Source organism: Numida meleagris, chromosome 4 (genome assembly GCF_002078875.1).
Source record: "Numida meleagris isolate 19003 breed g44 Domestic line chromosome 4, NumMel1.0, whole genome shotgun sequence".
Classification (NCBI taxonomy): domain Eukaryota; kingdom Metazoa; phylum Chordata; class Aves; order Galliformes; family Numididae; genus Numida; species Numida meleagris.
The window spans coordinates 54,876,696-54,888,710 of record NC_034412.1 but is presented as its reverse complement, the minus strand read 5'-3'; the positions used below and the strand labels follow the sequence as shown (position 1 = coordinate 54,888,710).

The following is a 12,015-nucleotide window of genomic DNA, read 5'->3' as shown; positions in this document are numbered from 1 at the left end:
TCCTCATCAGGCCATGCTGTCAGGCACCTTCCCAGCTGTTTGCTGGGCAGACAACCCACCAGGCTCTTCCCAGCCCCATCACAGAGCTGCCTCATCCCACAGGCTCTGACTTCTGGGTGGTGCTGTGTGGAGCCAGAAGTTGGACATGATGATCCTTGTGGCCCCCTTACAACTTGGGATGTTCTATGATTCTGTGATATAATGATCCCAATAACACTCAAAGAGCATTGCTAGGTCTGGAGAGCCATTGCGATGGAAGGAGCAGACACAGGGTGCTGCAGGAGAGCATTTTCCTGTCTCTCTCCAATACATCTTGCTTTTTCTCTCGCTCCCCGGTGGTGTTTGGTGTTTACAGGCACTGGGGAACATTCACTCCTTGCACGCCTTCCAATGGAGCGTGGGAAAAGCTCTCACCCGAAGAAAAAAAACACGGGAATTTGCTTTCAAGTCTATTCTTCTTGCTCCCTTTCTCTCCAAGTGAAAAGCCCTGAGCTGGCTTTTTTCTTTGCAAGGCAAGTTTTCTGGCCAAGGCAAACCGCTGTTTGTCTCTTGTGCTGTCAGCAGGGTGACAGGCGTTGATGCAGGCTGTGTGCACCTTCCTCTCCTTTGAAACGAAGGAAAAGGCACAATTTAGCTTTGGTGGAGAGAAATCAGGGGATGCATGGAGCCATAGGTGCTCATGCAGGCAAAGAAGCAACCCAAGGCCCCCAGCACGGTTTTTCCTGTGTGAACCTCCTTCCATGAGAGGTGCCTTAGGTGAGCAGCTGCAGAGGAGGCCAGATGGAGCTGATGGAGGTGTTTGCTTTCTCTGCCTTCCCCCCCACGCCCTCTTCTTAATTGTTTGCACGTCAAGAAGCGACTTGCCATACTGCAGCCTCCCAAAGGGAGGCTGATGTTCAACTCCTAACCCGAAACTGCCTCTCGGGGAGGCAGCAGCACCCACCTCCCTCTGTTCTCACGTCCCCTCCCCGCTGAGCAGCATCTTGCCCTCCCCTCACTGCACTCCCTGTTAATGAGAGCAGAGAAAAACAGCGCGGAGCTGCCATTCAAGGCCTCTCTCAGACACCAAAGCATCTCCGTGCATTAATAATCCCTTTCAAAAGCCCCTTTCCTGCATGCATTCCCCCCTCTCTCACCCTTTTCAGGAGCAACTGTGATTCATCTGAGGTGTGAAACGGCACGGTAAAATTTTAATGCAGCCTGAACACGAGATGTGAGAGAGCTCAAATGCCTTTTAAGCAGCCTGTCTGTCTCCAGCAACTGCTTTGAAGGCAAGATCACTTCAGCACTGCACAAAAAGCTTCAAAGAGAATATTTGGGACTGATTTTGACATGACTCGGGGATGGCAGCAAGCCTACAAACACAGTTCCCTCAAAGGATGAGCCACTGCCTCAGGTGGTCCGTGGCATGCACTGTGTATGGCCTGAGCCATGGGGGTTGGCACCTATAGGATACCCACAGAGTGCTGTGACCCATGGCCAGAGCTCTGGTTACATTGCATGCCAGCGGTGTGCCCCCAGCCATGATTTCCAGGGATGGAAAGCAGGGGAGAGTTCCCAGTGCCCCAGGGTGCCTGCACTGATAGGAGAAATATGAAAATAAGGCAGAACACTGGGATTAGCCCAAACAGAAGGAGATGCTGATAGCACCCAAGGACTGACTCCTCTATGGCCAGGATGGGTAAACAAAAGAGAGACAGAAAACAACATCCCCAGAAGTGGGGCTACGAGATGAATGAACAGGATGAAGCTGAAGGATCAGAGGAGGGTACTTTGCTCTCCCCATTAGCTCAGCTAACAGAAGTCCCCCAACCAATCAGATGCTTTTCAGCATCACACATGGTTCACTGGCTCCCCAGGGCTGTCTGGACCCATAACAACACAGCATTGCCCTCACGCAGGGAAATGCCTCAGGGTCATAGAACTGTAGAATCTTTAAGGTTGGAAAAGACCTCTAAGATCATCCAGTCCAATCCCATCCCATCCCATCCCATCCCATCCCATCCCATCCCATCCCATCCCATNATCCCATCCCATCCCATCCCATCCCATCCCATCCCATCCCATCCCATCCCATCCCCACCATGCCTACTGACCGCATCCCTCAGTGCCACATCTCCATGGTTCTTGAACACCTCCAGGGACAGCACCTCCCTGGGCAGCCTGTAAGATGGGTCCTTCAAACCCATCTTGGGAATGTCAAAGCCAAAGCACGGAGCTGAGCCCCACATCTCCAGGCATCCCATGCAGGGCATCTGGATGGTCCTGGGGCTCCCGCACGGTGGGCAGGATGTCAGCCTAAAGCACCATGCAGCGTGGCTCCACTTCGGTTCTCAGCAGCTCTCATCACTCCTTGCCAGAGCATCTGTGCCCATTTTCTTGCCAAATTGGCCCCAAGGGAACATGTCAGCCTCGGGCTGCTGGAAGGATTCGGGGAAGGTGCAAGCTGCAGCCCTCCATCTCCTTTGCCATCGAGGAAGGGAGGTGAAATTCTTTAGGAGGAGGGTAGAGTAGGTAGGACCCCTGTGGGTACCGCAACAGTTTGGCTTTTCTTTGCAAATTATGTGATGCCCAAAGTGATTTGCCTCCTGGGCCATAGAAAAGAGGACTTGGAAAGGCAAGAATGCCTTTCTTGTAAATGTAAATGCACAGCACAACAACAATCCCTCCCCTCAGCAGCATGGAGGTAGTCGGAGGTGTAGGTAAATCAGAAAAATCCTCTTAAACCCAGACTATGCTGTCTCAGTTGCAGGAGGGTACAAGATGGAACCCATCTGCTTTCCTGGGGCCTGCTGCTCCTGAAGGATTGCAGACAGCAGTGCTGCGCAGGAAGCTGGAGACAACTGAATGCAAATTATGTCTTGAGTGCAGCTAGAGCGAACAGCAAAACTCAGCTGGCTAACGGCCACACCTTGTGAGCGGCTGGCACACCTGTAAGCCGGGCATGTCTGTGAGGAAACGTCAGAGTTTCCACGTGCTCACACCCTTTGTATTTCAGAGGCATCTTCTAAAGCCCTAACCCAGCAGGGCACATGGGCATGGGTCCAGCTGTGCACAGATGATGGCCAGGGACCCCCCTGAACCTCACACAGGACTTCTAAGGGTCTACACTGCAAACCAGAGTGACCGCATCCTCCTATACCGTGGAGCACCATCCCTTGCTGGTACTGTTGCGCTTCTTCCAGGGCCCGCAGTGACATTCCCACCCAAGAGCACCCAAGCAAAACTCCAGCAATGGACGAAATGTATGGGTGTACGGAAGCCTCCTGGCCCCCAGCAAACTTACAGGACTTCTTGGATCATAGCTGACATGTTTGGATGTACTATTCCCAGATCTCTCTTCCATGTATGTCTTCTGTTTTCCATGGTGCCCTGGAAAATGTAGGAGCCCTTCCACAACACCCTACAGCAAGCAGATCAGAGAATCATAGGTTTGAGTTGGAAGGGACCTTAAAATGTCATCTGGTCCAACTCCCCTGCAAGGAACAGGGACACCCACAGCTACACCAGGTTGTTCAGAGCCCTGTCTAGCCTGATCTTGAGTGTCTCCAGGGACTGGCCTTCCATCACCTCTCTGGGCAACCTGTGCCAGTGCCTCACCACCCTGAATATAAAAAACTTCTTCCTTATATCCGGTTGAAGATCTGCAGCCTCACAGTGGGTGTGGGGAAGAATCATCTTGTGGCTCATTTTGGACCTGCCACCTACCAGCTCTATTCCAGATCGTCCTTCCCAAGCTGCAACTACAGGACACACGCATTCCCTTTTCAGCGTATGTCACCTATGGAGAGAGAAGATTGGTACAGGCTGAGTGAGAGTCCCGTCAGGAATGGGACTGTTAAGCCAGGCAAGCTCAGAAACAAAAAGGAACTTCTGTCATTAAAATAAATAAATCTTCTCAAAAAATTAAGCATCGGGAATGGAGAACAGTCTCCTGGACAGAAAAGCAAGCCCAGGGCCCTGCACAAGGTGTACAGCTGCTGGTCTCATCTCCTGGCTTTGTGGGCCAGAGTCCTTCAACGAGACAGGCCCAAATGTGGCCAGGAATGCATATTTCCTGGGTAGAACATTTTCAAAGGAGCCTGAGACCTGGAGTTTGTCCTGTGAGTAAGGCAAGCTCTGGCAGAATGAGGTTAGCGGATTTTTCAGGTGATTCACTGCCTTCTGATAACTGCCCAGCTCCTCAGACGTCACTGGCATGCAAAAACAAGGCAGGCCCATGTGAATCAGCGCTGAGGGAAGAGGATCAGCAAAGGCACCCAAGTGTTTATTCAGAGTCCAAGCTGTAAACTAACACCATTTTCCAAGTCTGCAGTGAGTTTCCTGGAAAAGGGTCTTTTGCTGCTAGGTTTGGGGTGTGCTTTGGAAACAAGCCTCTTGCTCCATCCCCCCAAAATCCAGGCTGAGCCTTCTGCATGTAGTCCCTTCTGCCACTTCTAGAAATGTGTCCAGTGGGAACAGTTCCTGTCCTTTGGAACAGGCTGCCCAGGGAGGTGGTGGAGTCCGTGGAGGTGCACAAGAAGCATGGAAATGTGGTGCTGAGGGACGTGGTCAGTGGGCACAGTGAGGGTGGGTTTGTGGTTGGACTAGATGATGTTAGAGGTCTTTTCCAGACTTAATGATGCTATGAATCCATGATTCTCTGTACCAGCAAGAGGAATCCAAGGTCTCACTGGTGCTGCCTGGAAGATCCTGGTCATCTCCAAAAGATGGGAACACCCTTTCTCCCCTCTCCCACTCACCTCTAGGATACATCTCCATGTTCTCAGGCCTTGGTTGCTCTGACAGGCACTTAAGCAACAGTTTTGACGTGATGGTAGGGGTCTGGAGGACTCGTGGGTTACTTTGAGGTGGTTAGAGGGATGTTAAGGTCTGGAGGATGAAGGAAGGAGCACAGAACTCAGTGCCAACTCATACTTTCATAACCTCTAGCTTCTCACTTTTTTTTCTTACCCAGTGATCAAGCATTTGACATGGACAGAAAAGAGCATAAAACACGGGACTTTGCAACGCAGCCCAATGGCCTTTCCTATGTCCCAGGGCAAACTCTATAATTATACCTTATCCTAATTGCTGCTGTGGTAGTAAAGTTAGCAAAACAAAGGAACAGGCACCAGCACCCACATTACAGCTGGGAAAGGATGCAAGCATTCCCAGCCCCAGCTGGAAAATCTCAAATTCTATTGCTTGGGAAGCTCAGCAACGAACTTGCAAGCCCAGACGTTTCAGTGAGGCTATTTCAATGCACCAGCAGGCCTCAGGAAAGAATGCAGGGCCAGCTCTTCTGCATGTGCTGTGTTTCCATGGCACGTTCCACAGTATGTGGCTGCTCAGCAGAGCACCAACACCTGCCCAGAGAATGCAAAGAGCAAAGCAGTGCTATGGCCAAGTGCACTTACAGATGCACTCCTGTTGCAAGAAAATAACCCAGCTTTGGCATGTATTGAATATTTTCTTTTATAGACTTAGTGTCTTAATGTCCAGGCTAAAGGTCTCAGTGCTGCAGAAGCAATTCCTTGTGCATGGCTTTTTACAAGAGGGAGAGGGAAGAGAAAAAGAGCAGAGCAGAGCAAAGATCTGAGAATTAGCACAGTTGAAATGTTTCCAGGCGACTTTAGACTGGATTGGCTATCTCTGTGCTCAGTGTTTGCCTTGCCAATGATCATTTACCAGCAGAAAGATGGGTTAGATGCTGCAAAGCCAGTGATGGGCATGAGAAGCAACCACCGGAGGATGAAGAGGAAGGACTGAGGGGTGGGTGAGACCGTCACTATTGGAAATGTGAGGAAAGTAAATGGAAGAAGCCAATGACACTGCTGTCTTTCTTGCATTTATCTTTCACATGGAAGTTGGATCTAGAGGTGAATAACTCACTGAAAGGATCAGTTACCCTCCACAAACCACCAAGATAGAAAGAAAATTAGCTGAAACTTTGCAGTCTCTCTCTTCAGTTATTAAGCCAAAGCCTTGCCCCAGCACTTGGCCTTAACGACAAACAGAAAAGGGGTCGGGAAATGGGCCAGGATTGCGAAAGAAGAGGTTCACGAACTTTTAGCTGGGTGAAATGTGTGCGAGTTATAGCAACACCCATTATCGGAGGAGGAGCATCTCCAGTTCCCAAGCCACGCTCTCCAAGAACTGTGGGAAGGCTGGAGCAGGACCAAGGCAAAGAATGAGCACAGTGCCCTGTTTGAGAGGGTTAAAGGCAAGTTAGAAATCCATAACTCGGTGGCCAGAAAATCAACATGAAAGAAGGATTAATTTAGACGTACCCAGGGGCTGATATGTAGCAGACAACTGGTTCTTCCTAAGAACCATTTTGTGCCATTTTAATTTCTTCATTTCAGGGAAAAGAGATGATTCCTGTGACTTTTTATGAAGAGCTTTCGCACCCTGATGATTTTGCAGTAGCCTTTGAAATTTAGCAGCGAAATGTCCTCCAGATAGGGCTGCCTGTGTTGCCCTCAATACAGTGAATCTATGATGAGAGGATAGGAACCATGGCGAATGAAGATATTCCCCCACTAGCTCATAGGTTGGCAGTTTTCCATGTCTTCCTTCATGACAAAGCTCTGATAATAATTTATTGCTATTGTTTAGCAACGCATGCTGGGTGTGGCACACAGCTGTAAAATGCTTTATCTTGCTGCTTGTGCTTGATGCTCCTCTGAAGTTGCTGTTGCTCCAGGACATCTCATTTCTTCCCTTACTTCTTTCCTAATTCATATTGCACGTTCATTGCATGTTCAGGTTGGATATTAGGAAGAATTTCTTCTCAGAAAGAGTGGTGATACACTGGCACAGGCTGCCCAGGGAGGTGGTGCAGTCATTGTCCCTGGAAGTGTTCAAGATCTGTACATATGTGGCACTGAGGGATGTGGTCAGTGGGCATGATGGGGAGGGACTGGTGTCTGGATGCAATGATCTTAGAGATCTTGTCCAGCCTGAGTGATTCTGTGACTCTGTGATTTATACTGCAGCTTCAACAGCAGCCAGCAAAGGCCCCACAGCTATGATCAAGGCATACAGGTGGTGGAGGCAAGCCATCTCCTGGCTCTGTAGGGTCCAAGTGGGCAAAATTAAAGGAAGCAACTAAATTAGAAAAAAAAAAATACAGCTTTGGGAATACCCCATTGGACTAAATCAAGAGATTCATCCACCCATTCTCAATAGGAATGGTTTAAGCAGCTCTTTCCTCCTGCAGCATGGTCATATGCCAAGAGTTTTGACCTGTCGAGAGCAGCCCAGGCAGCCACAGCCATAAACCAGCTGTGCTTTGGGTTCAAGCCTTTCAGCCCAAAGAGAGCAAAGTACATGTGGGTGAGTCACAAGTACAGCAGCTCAGTGAACCCCATCACAAAGCACTGCTCTTGCCCTACCTGTTGCCACATGCTCAGCGCCCGTGGGCACTGGCGCTGCCCTTAGCTCCCCACATCTGCAGTACAGAAGCCAGACGCAGCTCGCTTCTCGCAGTCTGCACCCCAAAACCCCAGAGCAGTAACCTCATGTCCAAACCGCTTTCAGTCATTTCAGAAGTGAGGCAGACTAAAATAGAAATAGCTGCAAAAGCGCTTTTTCCATCATTGTCTGAACAGGAAGCTGAGGCTCTGAAGAGATGCTAGGCAATCTGACATGTCCAAATGCAACGGTTTGGAAGCAAGGGAGTTTAACAGATGAGTGAACACCTGGGGGGCATCAAATTGTGCTTTCAACAACTTATTCCCAGGATGTAGCCTGCTTGGTTCTCAGTCACAGCTAGGCTGTGGAGGCAGAGATGAGGTCTGCTGCTCCCTGCAGGCATCATGGGATGCGATCCCCAGGTTGCAGGGGTGTATGCAACTCCTCACGCCGAGTTTTGAGTCGGGGAGAGCAGCCAGGACTCCTATGAACCATGGCCTATGTATGGTAAACTAGTGCTAGGTCACAGTCTTGGGTCACAGAGGGGAGATCTCCCAGCCCTTGTGTGCCCAGCATAGCGCCTGGGCTCTGATAACCTCCCTAACAGTGCAGCCTTGGGGCTGCCATCTCCAGCATGGGGGCAGCAGGTCAGTGAGTAAATGGAAAGCCAATCAATCTGCTGGCAGAAGCCACAGCCTGAGGGCTGGATCTGCCTTGGGTGCCCACCTGAGCCCAAGCTGTGGGAAGTGTATGGAGCTGCAGACCCTGTCCTGCCGGGGAGCTTGTCCTTGATGTCCTGCAGGCAGGACAAAGAGAGCAGTGTGCCCAGGCAAGAGCTTGTCTGAGAGAAGCCCACTGCAGTTGCAGCTGGATGCACAGTGTAGAGCCAGGCCATTGCTCAAAGGCAAACTGGCAGGAAACCCTGATTTCACGCTCCTAGAAACACCCCCACTCCACATTCTAGAAGAAAAAGCAGCCAAATGGAGCAGCCAGAACCAGGTCCATCCACCTGGACACCTGTCAAAGGAGATTCCTCTGTGGGATGGAGGCTCAGATAACCAAGTCTAAACAACCCCAAATGCAGGGGACTGCCAGAGCCATTGCAAATTCTTACAATGAGAGAGAGAACAAATGATCAGGGCCCATGCACAACCCAGCTGGCATCACAAAAAGGCTGGGAGAGACTCAAGCTGCAGGGCACTGAGCCAGCCTGGTGCCCCTTCCATCCTCAGAGCCCCACTATCTCACTGTGCACGAGGCCAGTGAAGCCTCAGGGTCAGCAGGATGTAAACAGGAATTGCCAGCTGCAGGCTGCTGCTAAACAAGCCTGGCTGTTCCCAGCACAGCAAACAGGATGCTGAGATCCCACTGCTGCTGCAGACCTGCAGCATGGCGGGGAGGAGGGAAAATGTGTCCTGCTGGTTTCAGTGTCCCACGCTCAGCACGGAGTAGGACTGCCTCTTCCCTCTAAAAGGGAACACAGCTCGAGCTGGGAGTCTGGATCAGAGCGAGGGTGGCAGAGTGAGGCTGCTGTGGGCATGCTTTCTCCATTTGTGGAATCATAGAACCATTAAGGTTGGAAAAGACCTCTAAGATCATCAGTCAAACCCCCAGCCCCCCTGCCTCCCATCATGCCCACTAACCATGTCCCTCAGTGCCACACCTCCACATTTCTGAATACCTCCAGGGACGGTTACTCTACCACCTCCCTTCGCAGCCCATTCCATCAGGCAAGGCCCAGCTCTCACACCAAGCTCAGCTCCATATAGATGTAACCCCAAAGCCACCGATCCTACACTGAGCTGCATCCCATCATCACCATGGCCTGAAGCAGACACTAATGGAGGCAGGGATTAAATAATCTGAATCCCACTCAAATAGGCCCAGATGATGTTTTCATCAGGATCTTAAAGAGATGGCTTTGCCAAGGTAGGAAAAACTCAGTCACAGCCCTGCAGAAGGAGGAAGCACCAAGTAAGGCAGTTTTCCCACCCAGCAGCTGGGGAAGTGGGGGAAGGAAGGCTGTGTCAGCCAACCCACGCTATCTCTGTGACCAGACGGCTTTGAATGCTTCCCCAGAGCGAGAGAGGGCCAGGCTCTACTTTGAATGGCTTTTCACACCCTCTCATTAAAAAGTAAAAGAGAAGAAATGAACAATCTATAAATGCGGCATTGGGAACCAGCTCCGCTAATTCTATTTCCTTCCCTGAGCTTACTCAGGGCAGGATACCAAGCATCAGGGCTACATCACCCAATTTGCTTATTGTTAGCCTGCAATCAGGAGCCCAGGCACCAGCCCAAGGGCAGACACCCCGTGCTCCTGGGTTAACCAACTGGAAGGGCCCAGGCTCTTAAACCTGAACTCGCTGCTTAATTGCAAATCTCCCAGCATCAGGAACTGAGCTCCGTGGTTCACAGGTCCACAATGAATTCCCCAGTGCTGTGGCACGCACAGAGCCAAAGGGAACCCTCAGGGAACCTCAAGGTTTGGGTTGAGTATTAGGAAGAATTTCTTCTCAGAAAGAGTGGTGATGCAGTGGCACAGGCTGCCGAGCGAGGTGGTGGAGTCACAGTCCCTGGAGGGGTTCAGGAACCGTGGAGATCTGGCACTGAGGGACTTCATCAGTGGGCATGATGGGGATGGGATGGGGTTGGAATGGATGGTCTTAGAAGTCTTTTCCAACCCTAATAATTCTTTGATTCTAAGGTGCTGAGGCCACCAGTGCAAGCACGCTGTGGTGTAGACCTGCAGTCAGCCTGGCTGGGATGAATCATCCCAAATTAAACCACAGAGAATGCTGCCCTCTCTTGGACCCAGAGCGACTGGCAGAAATTCAGGGAAACTGTGAGATGCCCAAGACCTGGGCTTTTTATGGGGCAAAGGCTCACAGGAGGAGCTAGGAGTGATGTACAGGAGGTGCTCATGGGGAGGAAGAGCAAGGAGATGAAGGCCAGGAAGGTCTCTTGGGCAAGTGAAGGACTGTAGGGTCCTTACCAATTCTGCGATTTGCTGAATTAATGCTTTTTACCAATATATTCACTCCCCCCAACATACCTGCAAGGGGAGAGCAGAGCACCAGGGACTCCCACGTGCCCATGCTGCTGGCTGGGTGCCAACCAGCCCTGCCCGCTGCCTGCCGGCTCCTCCCTGCCTGCACTTCCTCCTGCTGCTCACAGTTCCCGCAGCCTGCCCAGCTCACCGGTCACTGCTGCACGAGAAACCCAGCTTTCAGCAAGCAGAAGCAGCAGGATTCAGAGAGCCACCCTGGAGCCCACCCTCCCAGCATGCGGACGCCAGCTGTGATGATCGTGGGGCTGGTGCTGTGTCCCTGCGGGCTACTGCTGACACTGACGGGCACGCTGGCACCCAACTGGAGGCAGGTGAGCCTCATCCCCGAGCAGCCCTCCGACCTCATCTTGGAGCAGGGCATCTGGGACCTGTGCAGGGAGCGGCAGAGCACCCACGATCGCCTCTGCGGGCAGGAGGATGAGCTGGGCTACTTCAAGGAGGTGGCTGTGCAGGTGGCGCGGGGCCTGATGCCCAGCTCGCTGGTGCTCACACTGTTGGGCTTGGTGGTGGCTGCCCTGGGGGTGCGGTGCTGGCAGAAGGAACCCCAGCATGCAGTGGCTGGCGCTTCAGGGCTCGTGCTGCTGCTCTCAGGGCTGCTGAGCCTGGTGCCTGCTTCCTGGTACACCCATGAGCTGGAGGTACTGCCTGCACCCTCTGGTGCTGCGCTGACTGTGGGTTACAGTTTGGTGCTGAGCTACCTGGGGAGCTGTCTGGAGATCCTGGGGGGGCTGGCCCTCACCCTCAGCTTCCACCACTGCTGCAAGGAGCGCAGGGCCCCCAAAACTCCCCCCAGCCCAGTGTTGGAGCCTGGGCCACGCTCCATCACTGGGGCCTACAGCAACCCTTGGGACGTGCTGGAGGATGAGCGAGACGGGCGGCGTGGGAGGAGCACCCTGCCTTGTGACTCAGACCTGTAGCTCCAGCACGGTAATATGGCTTGAAGCTCTGCAGCCAGCCGTGCTCCCAGCTCTGCAACTGTGACAAAGCTGCGCTGGGTCCAGCCCTGGCTCCAGCCCCTCTGTGCAGCTCTTAGCTCAGTCCCTGTGCCGCGCACAGCTAAGGCAGCTGCAGTGTTCTCATGCGAGCAGGCCACCGGTTAGTGCTGTGCAGCCTGCAGGGTGGGGGACCACATGTCTCTGCTCAATTCAGGGCTGTGCAAACATCAAAATAAATGAGGAGGAACAGCTCTGTGCTGCAGGGTAGTGACGGGCTCTCTGCCAGGCATGCTGGGCTGAGAGCCAGCAAAGCATGGCCAACCCTGCCCCACCATGCTTCACCTGGAGTAGGGAGGAAAGGTCTGCAGGAGGACAGGTGGCTTTTACAGGCACCTTCCCCAGGGACTTTCTCCCCCAGGGTTAAGAGCAGCTCAGGAGAAGGTTTCTCTTTCCTTAAGTACAGCCACTTTGGGGGAGGAAAAAGTCACAGAGAGGAAAAATAGCACATATTTCTCTTTCCATCATTAGCTTAGTGGGAGGCAGTAGAACTGGTCCCACTGGTTTGTGAGAGACACCTGTGCTATAAAATCCCTGCAAAGGAGGGCAGGAGCC

General features: G+C 52.2%; 1 protein-coding gene across 1 annotated transcript; it reads left to right on the top strand.

Moving 5' to 3' along the window:
- Positions 10,537-11,654, top strand: CLDN23 (claudin 23). Its single transcript, XM_021396248.1, has one exon. The coding sequence runs from the start codon at positions 10,684-10,686 to the stop codon at positions 11,383-11,385; it is 702 nt and encodes a 233-aa protein (XP_021251923.1). The 5' UTR covers positions 10,537-10,683; the 3' UTR covers positions 11,386-11,654.

Coding starts and splice junctions, on each gene's coding strand:
- CLDN23 (XM_021396248.1), top strand. CDS start 10,684: ATGCGGACGCCAGCTGTGATGATCGTGGGGCTGGTGCTGTGTCCCTGC.